At 43.7% G+C, this 13,242-nt stretch overlaps 1 protein-coding gene across 1 annotated transcript in view; it reads left to right on the plus strand.

The window, feature by feature from the left end:
* CDAN1 (codanin 1) overlaps positions 1-10,409 on the plus strand; it is a 52,143-nt gene extending 41,734 nt beyond the window's left edge. The window contains exons 18-26 of the mRNA XM_066572420.1: positions 2,137-2,286; positions 3,508-3,571; positions 4,664-4,742; positions 4,821-4,975; positions 5,418-5,525; positions 8,257-8,320; positions 8,405-8,607; positions 8,731-8,826; positions 9,786-10,409. Of these exons, the coding sequence (XP_066428517.1) occupies positions 2,137-2,286; positions 3,508-3,571; positions 4,664-4,742; positions 4,821-4,975; positions 5,418-5,525; positions 8,257-8,320; positions 8,405-8,607; positions 8,731-8,826; positions 9,786-9,911 (1,045 nt within the window). The 3' untranslated portion in view covers positions 9,912-10,409. The remainder of the gene's footprint in view (positions 1-2,136; positions 2,287-3,507; positions 3,572-4,663; positions 4,743-4,820; positions 4,976-5,417; positions 5,526-8,256; positions 8,321-8,404; positions 8,608-8,730; positions 8,827-9,785) is intronic.
* The last annotated feature ends 2,833 nt before the right edge of the window (positions 10,410-13,242 follow it).

The raw sequence follows: 13,242 nt of genomic DNA on the forward strand, positions 1-13,242 counted from the left end.
ACCCTCTTTTGCGCCAGACTGGACTAGATAATTAAGGAAGCTACTGGCGGGAAGAGCATGCTCCATCCCCACAACAGGTCTAAAAGAGTAAAGGCTCCGCTGAGGAAGAAATCCTCTTTCACTGCTCCTTCCCACGTGGCTTGTACGGGCAATGGACTCAAGGCAAGACTACTACATAGGAGCACAAGACTAGGACAACCTGGCCACCCCTTCCCCCCTATCGGCCAAGTCCTGCAGGTGCAAAGTGTTCTGCATGAAGGTCAGCCCCCACCCGATCTCGTCAGGGTACGGGGGGCTGGCTCTCCCTGTTCGGGGATGCATGGCTAGCTCATGAGTCCGATTCGTGGGTACGGAAGATTGTTTTCTCCAGTATGTCAGAGTGTGATGCTTCTGCTGGATGGCTTTTTCAGATCAAGGCTCCCGAGCGTGCCAGAGAAGGCATCAGAACTTATTATGGCAATCGACTACCTGCTCGCTCAGAGGGCCTTTGTATGAGCACCTCGTTCCCAACACGGTCGGGTTTTTATTCAAATCTGTTCATGGTACTCAAAAAGAATGGCACAGTCAGATCAGTTCTCGACTTGAAGCGCCTGAATCGTTATGTTGAGGCAAGGCATTTTCGCATGGAATCCCTGAGATCGGTCATGGCATCCATGGAGTTGGGAAGCTCCTTTTCCTCGATTTTAATATAAAGGACGTGTATCTCCACATTCGTATACATGGGGCACATTAGAAGTTTCTACCTTTTGAGATACAGGGAAACCATTATCACTTTGCAGCTCTGTCTTTCGGTTTGGCCACGGCACCCCGAGTGTTTACGAAGGTACTTGCAACAGTGATGGCTCTCTTTCGTACCAGGGACATTGTTGCCATCCTGTACCTGGAAGACATGCTCGTGAATGCCTCATCTCGGGAAGACATTCTGGAGAGCCTCCAAATAATGCTGCAAACCTTGAAGAGGTTTGTTTTTATCATCAACCACCGCAAGTCATGTATGACTCCAGCGCAGAGACTGGAGTTCTTGGGATTCTTTTTCAACACAGACTCGCAGCAACTGTTCCTGACCCGCTCCAAGATGTTGGAGAAGAACCCTGTCAGTGGTAAGTGTTGACCACAGGTGCCAGCTGCGACACTTTGCCCGGCACCTCACAGGTCGGCCAGTTCGAGTACAGACAGACAACTCAATGGTAGTCATGTACATCAACCACCAAGGTGGAACCTGAAGCTTGCAAACTATGGGCGAGGTGACAAGGATACTCAGCTGATTCGAACTACATCTGCTAGCAATTTCGGCAGTTTACATACTAGGAGTGGAAAACTGGATTGCAGATTTTCTCAGCCGAGAAACAGTCGACTCGGGAGAATGGGAGTTGCACCCCGAAGTGTTCCGGGCGGCATGTCAGCGGTGGGGTCAACCAGACATGGACATGATGGCATCCAGGTTCAACTGCTAGATGCAGCACTTGGCCAGATCTCGGGGTCCTTGGGCCCTGGCGGTGGACGCACTGGTGATTCTGTGGATGGAATTCAACCTCCAGTGCATCTTTCCTCCATTCCCGTTCATACTAAGCGTCAACCGTTGTCAAGTGTGGGAACAAACTGTCACTGTGCTGCAAACATGTCACCACAGAGAGTTCAACGCTGCCGTGCAGCTAATGTAGCTTACATGACACCTCGACAAGCCACGATATTGCCTCAGCGAGCAGCTGAAGTTCGTAAAACATATAGAAATATCTTACTGAAGGAGTAGTAGATGCTTGGAACAAACTTCCTGCAGACGTGGTTGGAAAATAATAAATGCATTCATACATGTCTGAGATACGCGTATATCTATCCTAAGACACCAATAAATTGGAGCGGACTAGATGGACCATGCGTTCTTTTTCTGTCAATTTTCTGTGTTTCTATCTTGCTGTATCTTCTTTATAATAACATTAAGATTAATTTCCAAGTAAGCTAAGCTCTTGTGATGTGGTAATGCAAACTAAAATGTTGCTCTAGCTGCATTTTAGCACAGAGTCCCAGTGCTGCCAACCTCTGAGCGAGCCTGATGCCCAACATTAGGTTTCTTTAGTGTTTTGTATATAGAGACAATATGGTATGAAATATAACCTTCAATGTTTGTCTCTTTAAAAGGGCAACTCTTGTGGCAGATCTTGTGAAACAAGCAGAAACCATCCTGAAGAATAAAGTAACAGAGGACAGTGCAGAAAATAGCAAGCTGCTGGACAGCGTGTGTATCAGGCTCTTCGAGGATGGACGGCAGGCTCTGCACAGAGGCCAAGAGTAAGTAAATAATATACACTTAGAGTAATTCTTGGATTCTTTTTCTTTACTGTACTGCTATATTTATGAAAGTGACAATCTATCTGGAAATAAATGTAACTACCTTGTACCCCACTTGTCCTACATGTTTATGTATTCTGGAATATCTCGTTGTCTACAGCAGCTTCTACCATCCTGTTGGATCATATGTAGTATCCTTTGTTTCCATTTCATTTCAGAAAATCTAGCTTGAAACAACCCTCCAGTTCTGGGACAAGATTCTGGGTGGAGTATATTACCTGCACTCGATCTTCTTCTTTGTCCCTCTGTTGAACTGATTACAGTCTCCTTTTTGGGAAGCAACAGTGGCTACCACTATCTTTTAGACTACCTAATAACCTATAATGCATTGGTAGCCTTAGGCTACCAATGCGCTACACTTGCTCTGTGATCAGCCAACACTGCACATGTCAGAAGTGCTGACCAATCACAGAGCAGTGCATAGGCTAGTTAGAAAATGTCGGTGGCCAGATTTGACACCTGAAATTGGTACTGGAACTGAGAGACGGAGAACCTGACCGAGTGCAAGTAAAATACCACCTCCCATCCCGGGATAAAATTTTGTCCTGAAACCAGAGGATCGCATTAATCTAGTAGACCTAAGAGACCGTGCATGTTTCTTTTGTTACTGCTTTGCTCAGTTCTCATTAATGTTCCCAATTAGGGTACCTTTTGTGCACACCATTTTTTGCTGCATTTTCTTTGTTTTGCTGCTTTTTTCCTTTACGCCAGCAAAAAAAAAAAAAATTTGTTGTGGCCAAATATTTACAGTAAGACAATAGAATCATATGAGATGCATTTCAAACCATGTGGTGTCTGTTCTTTCCTTAGCTTTGGAGGTTGTGTTCCAATGATGTTTTTTTATCAAAATACAGCATGCACTAGGTAGAGCATCGTTTAAGGCAAAACAAAAATCCCCAAAAAACATGATCAGTGTTTGTAGTCAGTTTATCTTGAAATATGCCACTTATGGAACAGAAAACAGTGCACAAAAGTTAGGGTATAAGTTTAATTGTCTGACTTATAAAATAAAGACCACCTTGCTCCTAATGTCTGCATTATATTGTCTATCCTTGGGCTGAACGTAGCAGGGATTGCATTTTTGCAAGACACTGTGTGATTGCCTGTACTTTTTATGTAACTAATTGCATTAATAATCGCTTATTCATGTTGTTTTTGCAGCTACTGCAAGAAGAAGGCTCCAGAGGCTGTCAGAGCGCTGTTACCTGAGGAGACGTCTCCATGTGTGGGTGGATTGGTGATTCAACTACTTGCAGACAGACTAACACATTTAAACATCGGGCTGGTCCACTCTGCCTTCCTGATTACTGTATATTCTGTGTTCAGTGACTATACCCACGATCGTGTAGTCAGTGTAGCTGTAGCTGCTGCGTTATTGCAAAACACTGTAGTTTTTTGTTAGGAGACTGCATTTCTTACCCTGCGACAGGGCCTAACGTATGAGCCCCAGTTACAGGGAAGATCTTAGGACTTTATAGGGAGCACAATGTATTGAAAAAACAAAAATGCAAAAAATAGATAAATATGACGGTAAAGACGACTAGCACAAACTATTGACTGATGCAAAACTACATCCCTTTTAAGAAAGAAACGAAAACATGACCATAATGGAAAGGGGGACACAAATGTATTTTAGTGACACTGTTAATTTTTTTTCCTTTTCAATCTATATTTTGATAATTTCACAAAAAAATGACTACTAAAAATAATAAAGCCCCATTTACCAGAAAAATAGTGGCACATTTCTGCCTTGCAGTTGATCATAAACAATTGTAACTATGTATTTCTCACCTGCCATTACCCATACTTTTTGAGACGCACATACAGTAATGCTGTAAAAGGGGTTTGCATACCATTGTCAGGGGGGAGATTTTTAGACCTGTATTTGCAGAGGTTCCACTTGGATTATTTTAAGACTTCCTTTCTGCGACATGCCTATATGTAAAGATTCGCGCTCTGAATTCGGTGGGTGTTCACTGTGAATCCTGTGTCGTCTTCTCTCACATCGGCATGACTCTGCAAGCTGTGATCTCTGTGAGAAAATTTAGCTTTGAGTCTCTTCTGATGTTTTTAATGTGTTTGTAATGTTGTCCTACTGTAACCGCATACAGTGCTCAGGAGGAGATTAATAAGAAGCAATCTAGTAACGCATGGCCGCAGGGTCAGACTACAACGGGGGGAGGGGGGTGTAGTTCGTAACCATGATGACATAGAATTAGAGTAAAGGTACCCAATAGCCTTTAACAAAATATGTATCTTTTTGCGTGTGGAGGATCTAAATTGCCTGTGTTCTTTACGTTTGTTCTTTATACACCAGGTTCTACATAGTGCTGAAGAGATTGCAGTGTCCTTGGCAATAGAGAAGGCCTGCACTTGGCTGAATACAAACATCTCAGGTAGCTTCAGCAACATCAGTAGATGAAATAGTATCCATGTGTTTTCTTGTTAATCTTGTCATATTCCGTCTCTTACAGCATTAATTAGGAGGGAAGTGAAGGCCGCATTCAATCACATGGTAAAGTCACAGTGTGTCACCTCCTCAGTGGAAGGTACAGATGTGAAGAAGGGCTGCCGGGAAGGCTGTGAGCACAGAGTAACGCTCCCTTCCAGGCTTGTTACAGAAATAAAGGTAGGTTTCTTTCTTCTACTCTGCACATTGTGGCTGCATCTATCTGGTATGAGGGACTGATACAAGATGTCCATATATTGTTAAACTACTGAGCGCTATGTGCATTCACTTTGTCAGAGGGACGTTAAGGAAAACTTGTCACATGTAATGCAGATTTGCTAAAAGCTGCAGACAGCTTTCTTACATCAGATCTGGGAAAAAGCAGAGATATTGTCCCCAGAACTCCCTCTTATGACGACGTGCAGCGGGCACACTAGTGAGCACCCAGCAGTTCAACAGTTAATAGTATGGTTTCTAAAGCAGAACAAGTGTTCAAAGGTTTTGAACATTTCATCGACATAGTAAATCTCTACAGTGTATTATAGTGGAAAATACAGCTACTCCTCCAATATGAAATGTATAAATTGGATTAATTAAATTTTGCATTTTATTTGTTACCCAGGAAATCCTGTGCATTGCTCTCGGGCCACGTGATAATGAAGAGGGAGTAGAAATCGCAGAACTCAAAAGTTTTATTGATAGTCTTTCAGAAGCTCTGAACTGCAGGAAGGTAATTTCATATCGTATCGCAGCAGCTGGTTTTGGTCTCTATGACATTGTGATTTTTATCGCTTTTACATTCCCCGGCATTGCTTTGTATTTTTTTTCCACATCACTCAACATTGCAGGATGATAGATGTGATCTTTTTACAGTTTTGGTATGGATAGTTGCAGCACTATTGGCTGTGTAGGGTTTTTACATAAAAAAGGTTTGCTTTTTTTAATACACTTGATCAGTTTATTTAAACTATTTTTTTTCGGCCATTGGCGGAGAAAATGAAGGCCTTGGGGTTAGTGTCTGCCACTAGGAGGCGGATACTAAGCAAAGGAAGAGTTGACGACTCCTGCTGGCTATACCCTTCCTGTAGCCACTCAGCTAAATAAGTTTTTAGCTTCCTGTCCATAGGATTCAGACCTTCCTGCTGCTGGTCTTCAAGAGCCTGGAGTACTTTGGACCCTGTGGGTTCGCAGGGTGACAGAATTTCCCTACTACCTTATTTTAGAAGAACACCAAGGTTGCCAGTAACTTCCCTGCTGCTTCCCTACCTCCCAAAGGTAAGGTGGCACAGAAAAGCCCTAACGTCCGCCAGCTTGCACGAATCCCTGGATTGGCCCTTGGGGGATAATGGGGCATGCCAGACGTGGGTCTGTTAGCATCCAGGCTATCAAAAGTCAGCCCCCGCTCTTTGACTCACAAACTCGTGATCCTCAAGCATGGGTGGTGGACTCTCTAGTGATCCCATGGAACCAGTTCTTGTTCCTGTATGCTTTTCCACCATTGCCTCTCATCCCACAGCTCCTCAAGAAAGCCAAGATGGAGGGCGTCCCCATGATCCTCATAGCCCCAGACTGGCCTCATTGCCCTTGGTACGCCAATCGCGTATCCCTACTAGTCAATACACCCTGGTCCTTTTTTCTCAGACTGTGCGGCAGCAGATCCTAACTCCTCATCTGTATTTGCATATGCTACATTTAACGGTGTGGCTGTTGAATCTGCAGTGTTGAAAGTGCAGTGATTTGTAGACTATTGTACAGACTACCATAGGGTGTGGCAGTCATTCTTCAAATTAGGGAGCATGCATTTCTCTGTTCCCAGAATCCTTTCCTTTCTGCAATTGAGCACATATATGGGCTTGAGCCTTAGCTTGTTAAAGGGTCAAGCCCATAGGCTTCGATAAAGGGTCGATGGATCCACAATGCGTACTTGCCTTCAGGGAGTGGCACATTCTGCCCCTCCTTACCATCTTCCGTCAACACCTTTGGACCTCAATCTGGTCTTAAATGAGTCACATTTCCCTCTGTCTGCTTTCTTGGAAGGTTGCCTTCCTGGTAGCCATCACTTTCATCCGCCACATCTCTGAGCTTATTGCGCTCTTTTATGTAGCTCTCCTTTTTGGGTGCTTCATCAGGAAAAAAAAAATGCGCTCCTTCGCCCAATTCTATCCTATCGACTCAATGAGAACATTCCTCTGTCCTCCAACTGTCCGGAACGTTCACAGCTTCGCCATATGGAACATCATCTGCGCAAAGTTGAAGTTTTCCGATCTGTCTTGCACATGTAGAATCTTTCCACCATCTGAATTCTCTAGTTACTCATTCCTCATGGCCTTCATCAAGTTCAGAACACCTCAAATTCCACAATCCCCTGATGAATCAGATCTGCGATTATGGAGGCCTACCATGCCAAGGGCAGGACTCCGCCCATTCGGGTGACAGCGCACTCCACATGTGCATTGGGTGCCTCCTGGGCGATGTCCCATAACACTTCTGCTCTCCGGGTCTGCAGACTGCGACCTGGTCTTCACTTCATACCTTCACAAAGTTTTACAGTGTGCATGTTTTTGCATGCACTGATGCTGCTCTTGGTCGCAGGATTGTGCAGGTAGCAGTACACTGATCGCACCAGAGGTGCTTGTGGTCCACCTCTAGGGACTGCTATTGAACGCAATAAATCTTCCCCTAAGTGGGAAACCACCCTAAGGCCTGCTGTCCACGGGCGATATGTCACTATGTTATCCGCAGCAATAATCCACACGCAGGTAACACAAGAAACGCTTTCCATAGGATAACTATAGAAAGCGTAGCCCGATGTATACCAGTGGAAAATCGTGGCGATTTCCCGCTCGCGTTTAAAAATCGTGGTGAGATAATGCTCACCTGCGGCGGCATATCACACCGCCTGTGGACAGCTGGCCTTAAGGGGTTTTCTCATCTTCAAAATTCACAGGATATTCCATGAATGTCCCACACCTCTCTCCAAACCGGAGGTCTAATGTCAAAGATGGGAAACCCCATTTAAAATGGTATTTTAAATATTTGGTTTGTTCTTTCTTTATAGGAGATAACTTTATATTCGGTGGGGGTCCACCTACTGGAACCCACGACGATCAGGTGAACGGGTATCCCGAAGATCTTTGAAATAGAGTGGGGGCATGTGTGCTCTACCTCCGCTCCATCCATGTTCTGAAGATTGTTGCGCTTATATGCTACAATCTCCAGCACACTTATTGAAATAAATGGAGCAACGGTACACATAAATGACCTCCGCTTCCTCCACGCAGGGCCGTTGGGACACCTGTTCTTCCAAATAGTGGGGTGTCCAGCAGTTGGATCTACACCTCTGTCTTCCCCCATCCTACGGTTAGGGCATAATGTTTTATCTCCACACAACTTTTTTTAAATGTTGGTTTCCCTGTATTTTGTTACAGTAGTTTTATATAATTCCCCTTTTTTTTTGACAGTACCTGACCACTACAACAGAGCATCATCTTGCAAAATGTACAGTGGAGCTGGCTTCACTTCTGGGTAAGGCACGACTAGAGTGTAGATCACTAAGGAAATGTTGCACTAGACCTTCCTCTTAACTGAATGTTCTTTTCCGATACTCAGTTTTTGATCAGGTACCATTGCTGGGTGTCACAGCTCCAGAGGCAGATCCAGTGCAAGAGCAGAGCAGGAGGCTTGAAGAAAGCAGACACATCCTAACATCTTTACTCACAGTCTGGGCCAATGACTTCCGAGTTCCAGTACCTGTACAGCTGATGTTTAGTCACAAAAATATCACTAATCTTAAGCATGTTCAGAGCTGCAAGGTGAGATGAGCTGGAAGTGGAGTGAACTATGTATTGATTTCTATTTGCAATAGTTTGTCAAACAGTTACATTGTAGTTAATCAGCTGTGCATATATTTTTTTCTTCTTCCCCTTGTAATACAGTGGGAACTGTTCATGTTCATGATACAGCAGCTGGCTGGAATGGGGCTTTTACAGCATGCTGACATCTGCAGGCTACAAGAATCCCAGTGGACCTCAGTAAGCAGAAATGAGTATATTTTGAAAATAGTGAGCACAGAAAATTTACAATGTTTAACCCCGGTTAATGCCTTTATGACCAAGCCGAATTTTGGAAATCTGGTATGTGTCAGTTTAACAGAATAACTCTTTAAAGGTTTTGCACATACAAGTAATCCTGACCTTGCCTTTTTTATGTGGCAAAAGTAGACAAATACAATTTGCGTATGGTTTTTTAAAAAGGCAAGAATTTTTTCCAACTGCAGTACGAAAAATATGTACATATTGTGCTAATTTTTTTTAATCAGATATAGATTGCCACTTGTTTACTTTATTTTGAAAACACATTTGAAAAAGGTTTCAGATTTCTAAACAATTTAGAAGACATGCAAATTTAGAATCACACACAGCAGATTTGGGTGTTAATCTGTACCAAAATCCACCGCATATTTTGCTCTGTGGAACATACCCGTATGAATTACTACACTATACAATCACCTATACTAACTTAATAATATAGACTTGTAATAGTCTGGCATCAGGCCTCCGATCTCACACTGATTGTGAGGCTATCGTAGCGCTGAGATGCCAGGAAAGTTTACTATAACAAGCTTTCCTGGCCTGTACTAGGATTGGCACAAGTGTCTGTCACTATGACATCATTGGGATTTGAAGCAATCAGGTCCTGATTGCTTCACCCAAACCACAAGTTGTTAGTAATGGCCCCTTTTCAGTTGTTTTACCTGCTGGAGTGGTGAGGGGTTTATGATCGCTGGCGAAGTAAATTTACCACTGATGTTGGCAAAGTTTTGAAAAAGTGTAGAACCAGTTGAGTGAAAGGAGTTTATTTTACTCGGCACTTGTTAATATTGTGTTAATTTCAATTTGAATGAAAACGGATCTGGAAAATAGAGATGTGAGCAGATTTCCCAATGTATTACATTACATTAATATTAATAAACATTTTTCCTTCTCTTTAGGACTTGTGGGTGGAACTGGATAGATTAGTACTTGGATCTAAAACTCTAAGAAAATCTGAGGAACCGAAAGACTCCCCCTGTATACATGTGCCGCACAAAGTGACTGGAATCATAGCTCCCAGCTAGTATTGGGATCCAATCAGTATTGGGATCAGTATATTCATTGCTGCTGCTCTGTGCTGCACATCTCACCTGTGAGTGAATGAGGACAAGGGACTATCAGTAACTCACAGGTGACCTCAAGCTGTAAGCACAACTTTATTCAGAGTTTATATTTATTAATGTTTTCCAGAGGAATGTGTATTTTATGGAATCGTAACAGTGTCAGTCAGTAGTCACATTGCCTCGCTTTAATAGCTACTGGCCACTTGGCTTACACTCAGCGTTATTTTAACTCACTATTCCCTAATCAAATGTATTCAGAAATGTTGAGGTTTTAAACAAGCCTTCATTACGAGGTTTTACTCACTCACAGTAATTGGCACCTGAATTTTTAGTAAATAATATATTATATCACCGATGTTGACTAGAACTCACTGCACGGAAGAGGTGTCTATCATTTTACACATTGAGCGCACTGCGGATTTTAAAGGACTGCTACCATTAAATAAGTATTTAACAGTATATGTTCAGTGACTCATAATGCCAGTTTATTATCTACACAAAGTGGTAAATCTGGTTTGTTTTAATTAGGTAATAAATGAATCCCTTTTTTTCTATCTGTTGACTTAGTCACCATTTCTGCTTGCTGTCATTGAGTGGTAGTAATCTTGCTTACATGTATAGGATGAAAGCAATCCTGACCAATTTCTGCTAAGAGCTGCACTTTGTAAAGGACCATTTACGTGCAACGTTTATTACTCAATTGGTTCAACCTACAGTAAATGAGCGATAATCGTTGCGTGTAAACGCTGCTATCGTGCACGTGTTGTCTGAACGTTGAGTTTTAAGGTGAGCTTAAAACCCATCGTTCAGCCGCAGAGAAATAAAGCATCTCTCAAGAGACCGCATGCTGTTCTCCATGAGAGCTGGAGATAACATTGTATTCTGCCAGCAGCCCCGATGAGAACAATGCAGCTGTGTGCAGAGACCAGCGTGTTTTTAACCACACGTTGGGCTCTGCAAACAGCCCCTGGAGGCCCTTTTACACACAAATGAAGATGATAAAGTGTTATTGGCAATTGTTGTCTATTTACACTTTATGCAAAATAATAGCTTAAACTTTCAATCGTTTGAAAGATTATCTTTGTGTGTACATGGGCCCTTACAGTATATCAGCTTAGATTATTCTTTGAGCTGAACGCAGCAGCAATACCTATATTTATATTGTAACAGGCCCATTAGTCAGTGAGCAGCACAGATTTTCTGCCTTAGCATATAATTCTATATCATGGCTGTAAGAAGAGGGCTTAAAAATGATGAGAAATGCAAGATTAGAATATTAAACTCATTTTAGGATAGTTATTAAAGGCCTATGCACTGTGGTTCTGGTGACATTTGTAAATGTGATCTAATGATTATACAATTGGCATTTACATGCAATGTTTATTGTTAAGAAAGGGGGACCACTCACTCCTGTGCCGACTGCCTAAAACATATGTGCCTACATGCAGCACAGCCTGTGTGATAATAGAATATTTTTTAGATTCTACGGCAAGCCTTTTTGCCAATTGCAAACTATTACAGCATGTATTTACAAACAGCAGTTCTCCCTGTAGATGTGATTGAGACTGGGTCATATGAATGAGGGTGGTTTCACACCTGCGCCTGGGTTCCACTTTCCTATTAGGGAAGCAGGATAGGGAAATCAATGTGGGCAAAAAGCTTTGTCTCAGAACTGAGCCAAACAGCGCCAAATGAATCCCATTGACTGTAATAATGGGGTTCGTTCGATATCCACCCAGCTACGCGACTTTTAGAGGAGAGAGAAAGACCAATATGCATCGGATCCCCCAACCACAGGGTACAACACAGATGTGAAAACCACCCTAAGGGCTGCATGTAAACCCTAACATGAAGCAGATGAGCAGGAAGCTAATGGAACTTACATCTAACTATTTTGGAGGCTCCACAGGAAAACAAAGGGCAATAACAAAAAAATGCAGAATAGGACAGGCTCTTTTTTCCCCCCATCACATGAGTGAAAACATCATCGGAAATGTGAAGGAAACCATTGAAAATCATTGGTTTCATAATTCTGTGTTTTTACTCACTCTCGCATCGTGCGATTTTATCGCCCGTGTTAAACCACACTAAGGCCTCATGTCCACGGGGAAAATCAGGCCCGCTACGGATTCTCCATGGAGAATCCGTAGCGGGTCCCTCCTGCCCCGCGGACATAAGTGCTGAAAATAGCAATTACTCACCTCTCGCACACTCCGGATCTTCCCTTCTTCGTGGCTTCATCTTCTCTCCGTCGCGGCCGGATCTTCTTTCTGCGGCCCGAGGGATGTGCACGGCACGTCTGTTGCGTGCCGCGTGCATGCGCCGGCCCGAAGAAAAAAGATCCGGCCGCGACGGAGAGAAGATGAAGCCACGAAAAAGGGAAGATCCGGAGCAGGTGAGTATATTCTGATTTTGGTCTCCCACGGATCCGGACGGCTTCCATAGGCTTCAATAGAAGCCTGAGGGAGCCGTCCCCGCGGGAGACCCGCATGAAATGGAGCATGGTCCGGATTTTTTCATGCTCCATTTTTTTTGTAATCACTTTTATTGACCATCCGTGGGTATTTATCTACCCCGCGGGTGGTCAATGCATCCCTATGGGATGCGGATCCGCATGTGGGTGATCCGCTGTGGATTTTAAATAAGCTTTTGCCTGTGGACATGAGGCCTAAGGGTGGTGCTACATGGAAACAACCATTGCACCCAACCCTGCTGGCTGTATTGCATTATCGGCCAGCACAGGTATTACTGTGACACCATGTAACTTTGTGACTATGGCTATCCAGGTGTACCAAAAAAGGTTGCTGTTATTAGATAAAGGTGTGTTTTAGCCATTACGTTGCAGATACAATCTGGCCACTCCAATAATGGGAGCAGCCTGACTATCTTCCCGCATCCTTTGCTCCCTAGAGGATGTGCACAACCTGGGGCACCTCTCAGCAGTTTATCTCCCTATTAACCCCTTAACTACCAGCCCATAGTCTTTTTACGTCCTGCCCAAGTGGGCTTAATTCTCTGAGGACGTAAAAACATGCTTCCTGCAGAGACTAAAGTCTCAGCATGGAGCTGTCATCCCGGGCTGCGGGGACCCCACCCCCCTGGCATTGCCATCGGCGCTATCCAATCGATAGCGCCAATCGCAAAAAAGTAAATAAAGCAGTGAAAAAAGATATTCAGCTGCCCTGATGAATCGGATCCATCAGAGCAGCTGAAAATTCTTACCTGGCTTGTCGGCTGTGTCCCCCGGAGATCTGGTCCTCCCGGACCCGCCGGCGGCCTTCTGCGCATGCGC

This window comes from Eleutherodactylus coqui, chromosome 6, assembly GCF_035609145.1.
Source record: "Eleutherodactylus coqui strain aEleCoq1 chromosome 6, aEleCoq1.hap1, whole genome shotgun sequence".
Taxonomy (NCBI): Eukaryota; Metazoa; Chordata; class Amphibia; order Anura; family Eleutherodactylidae; genus Eleutherodactylus; species Eleutherodactylus coqui.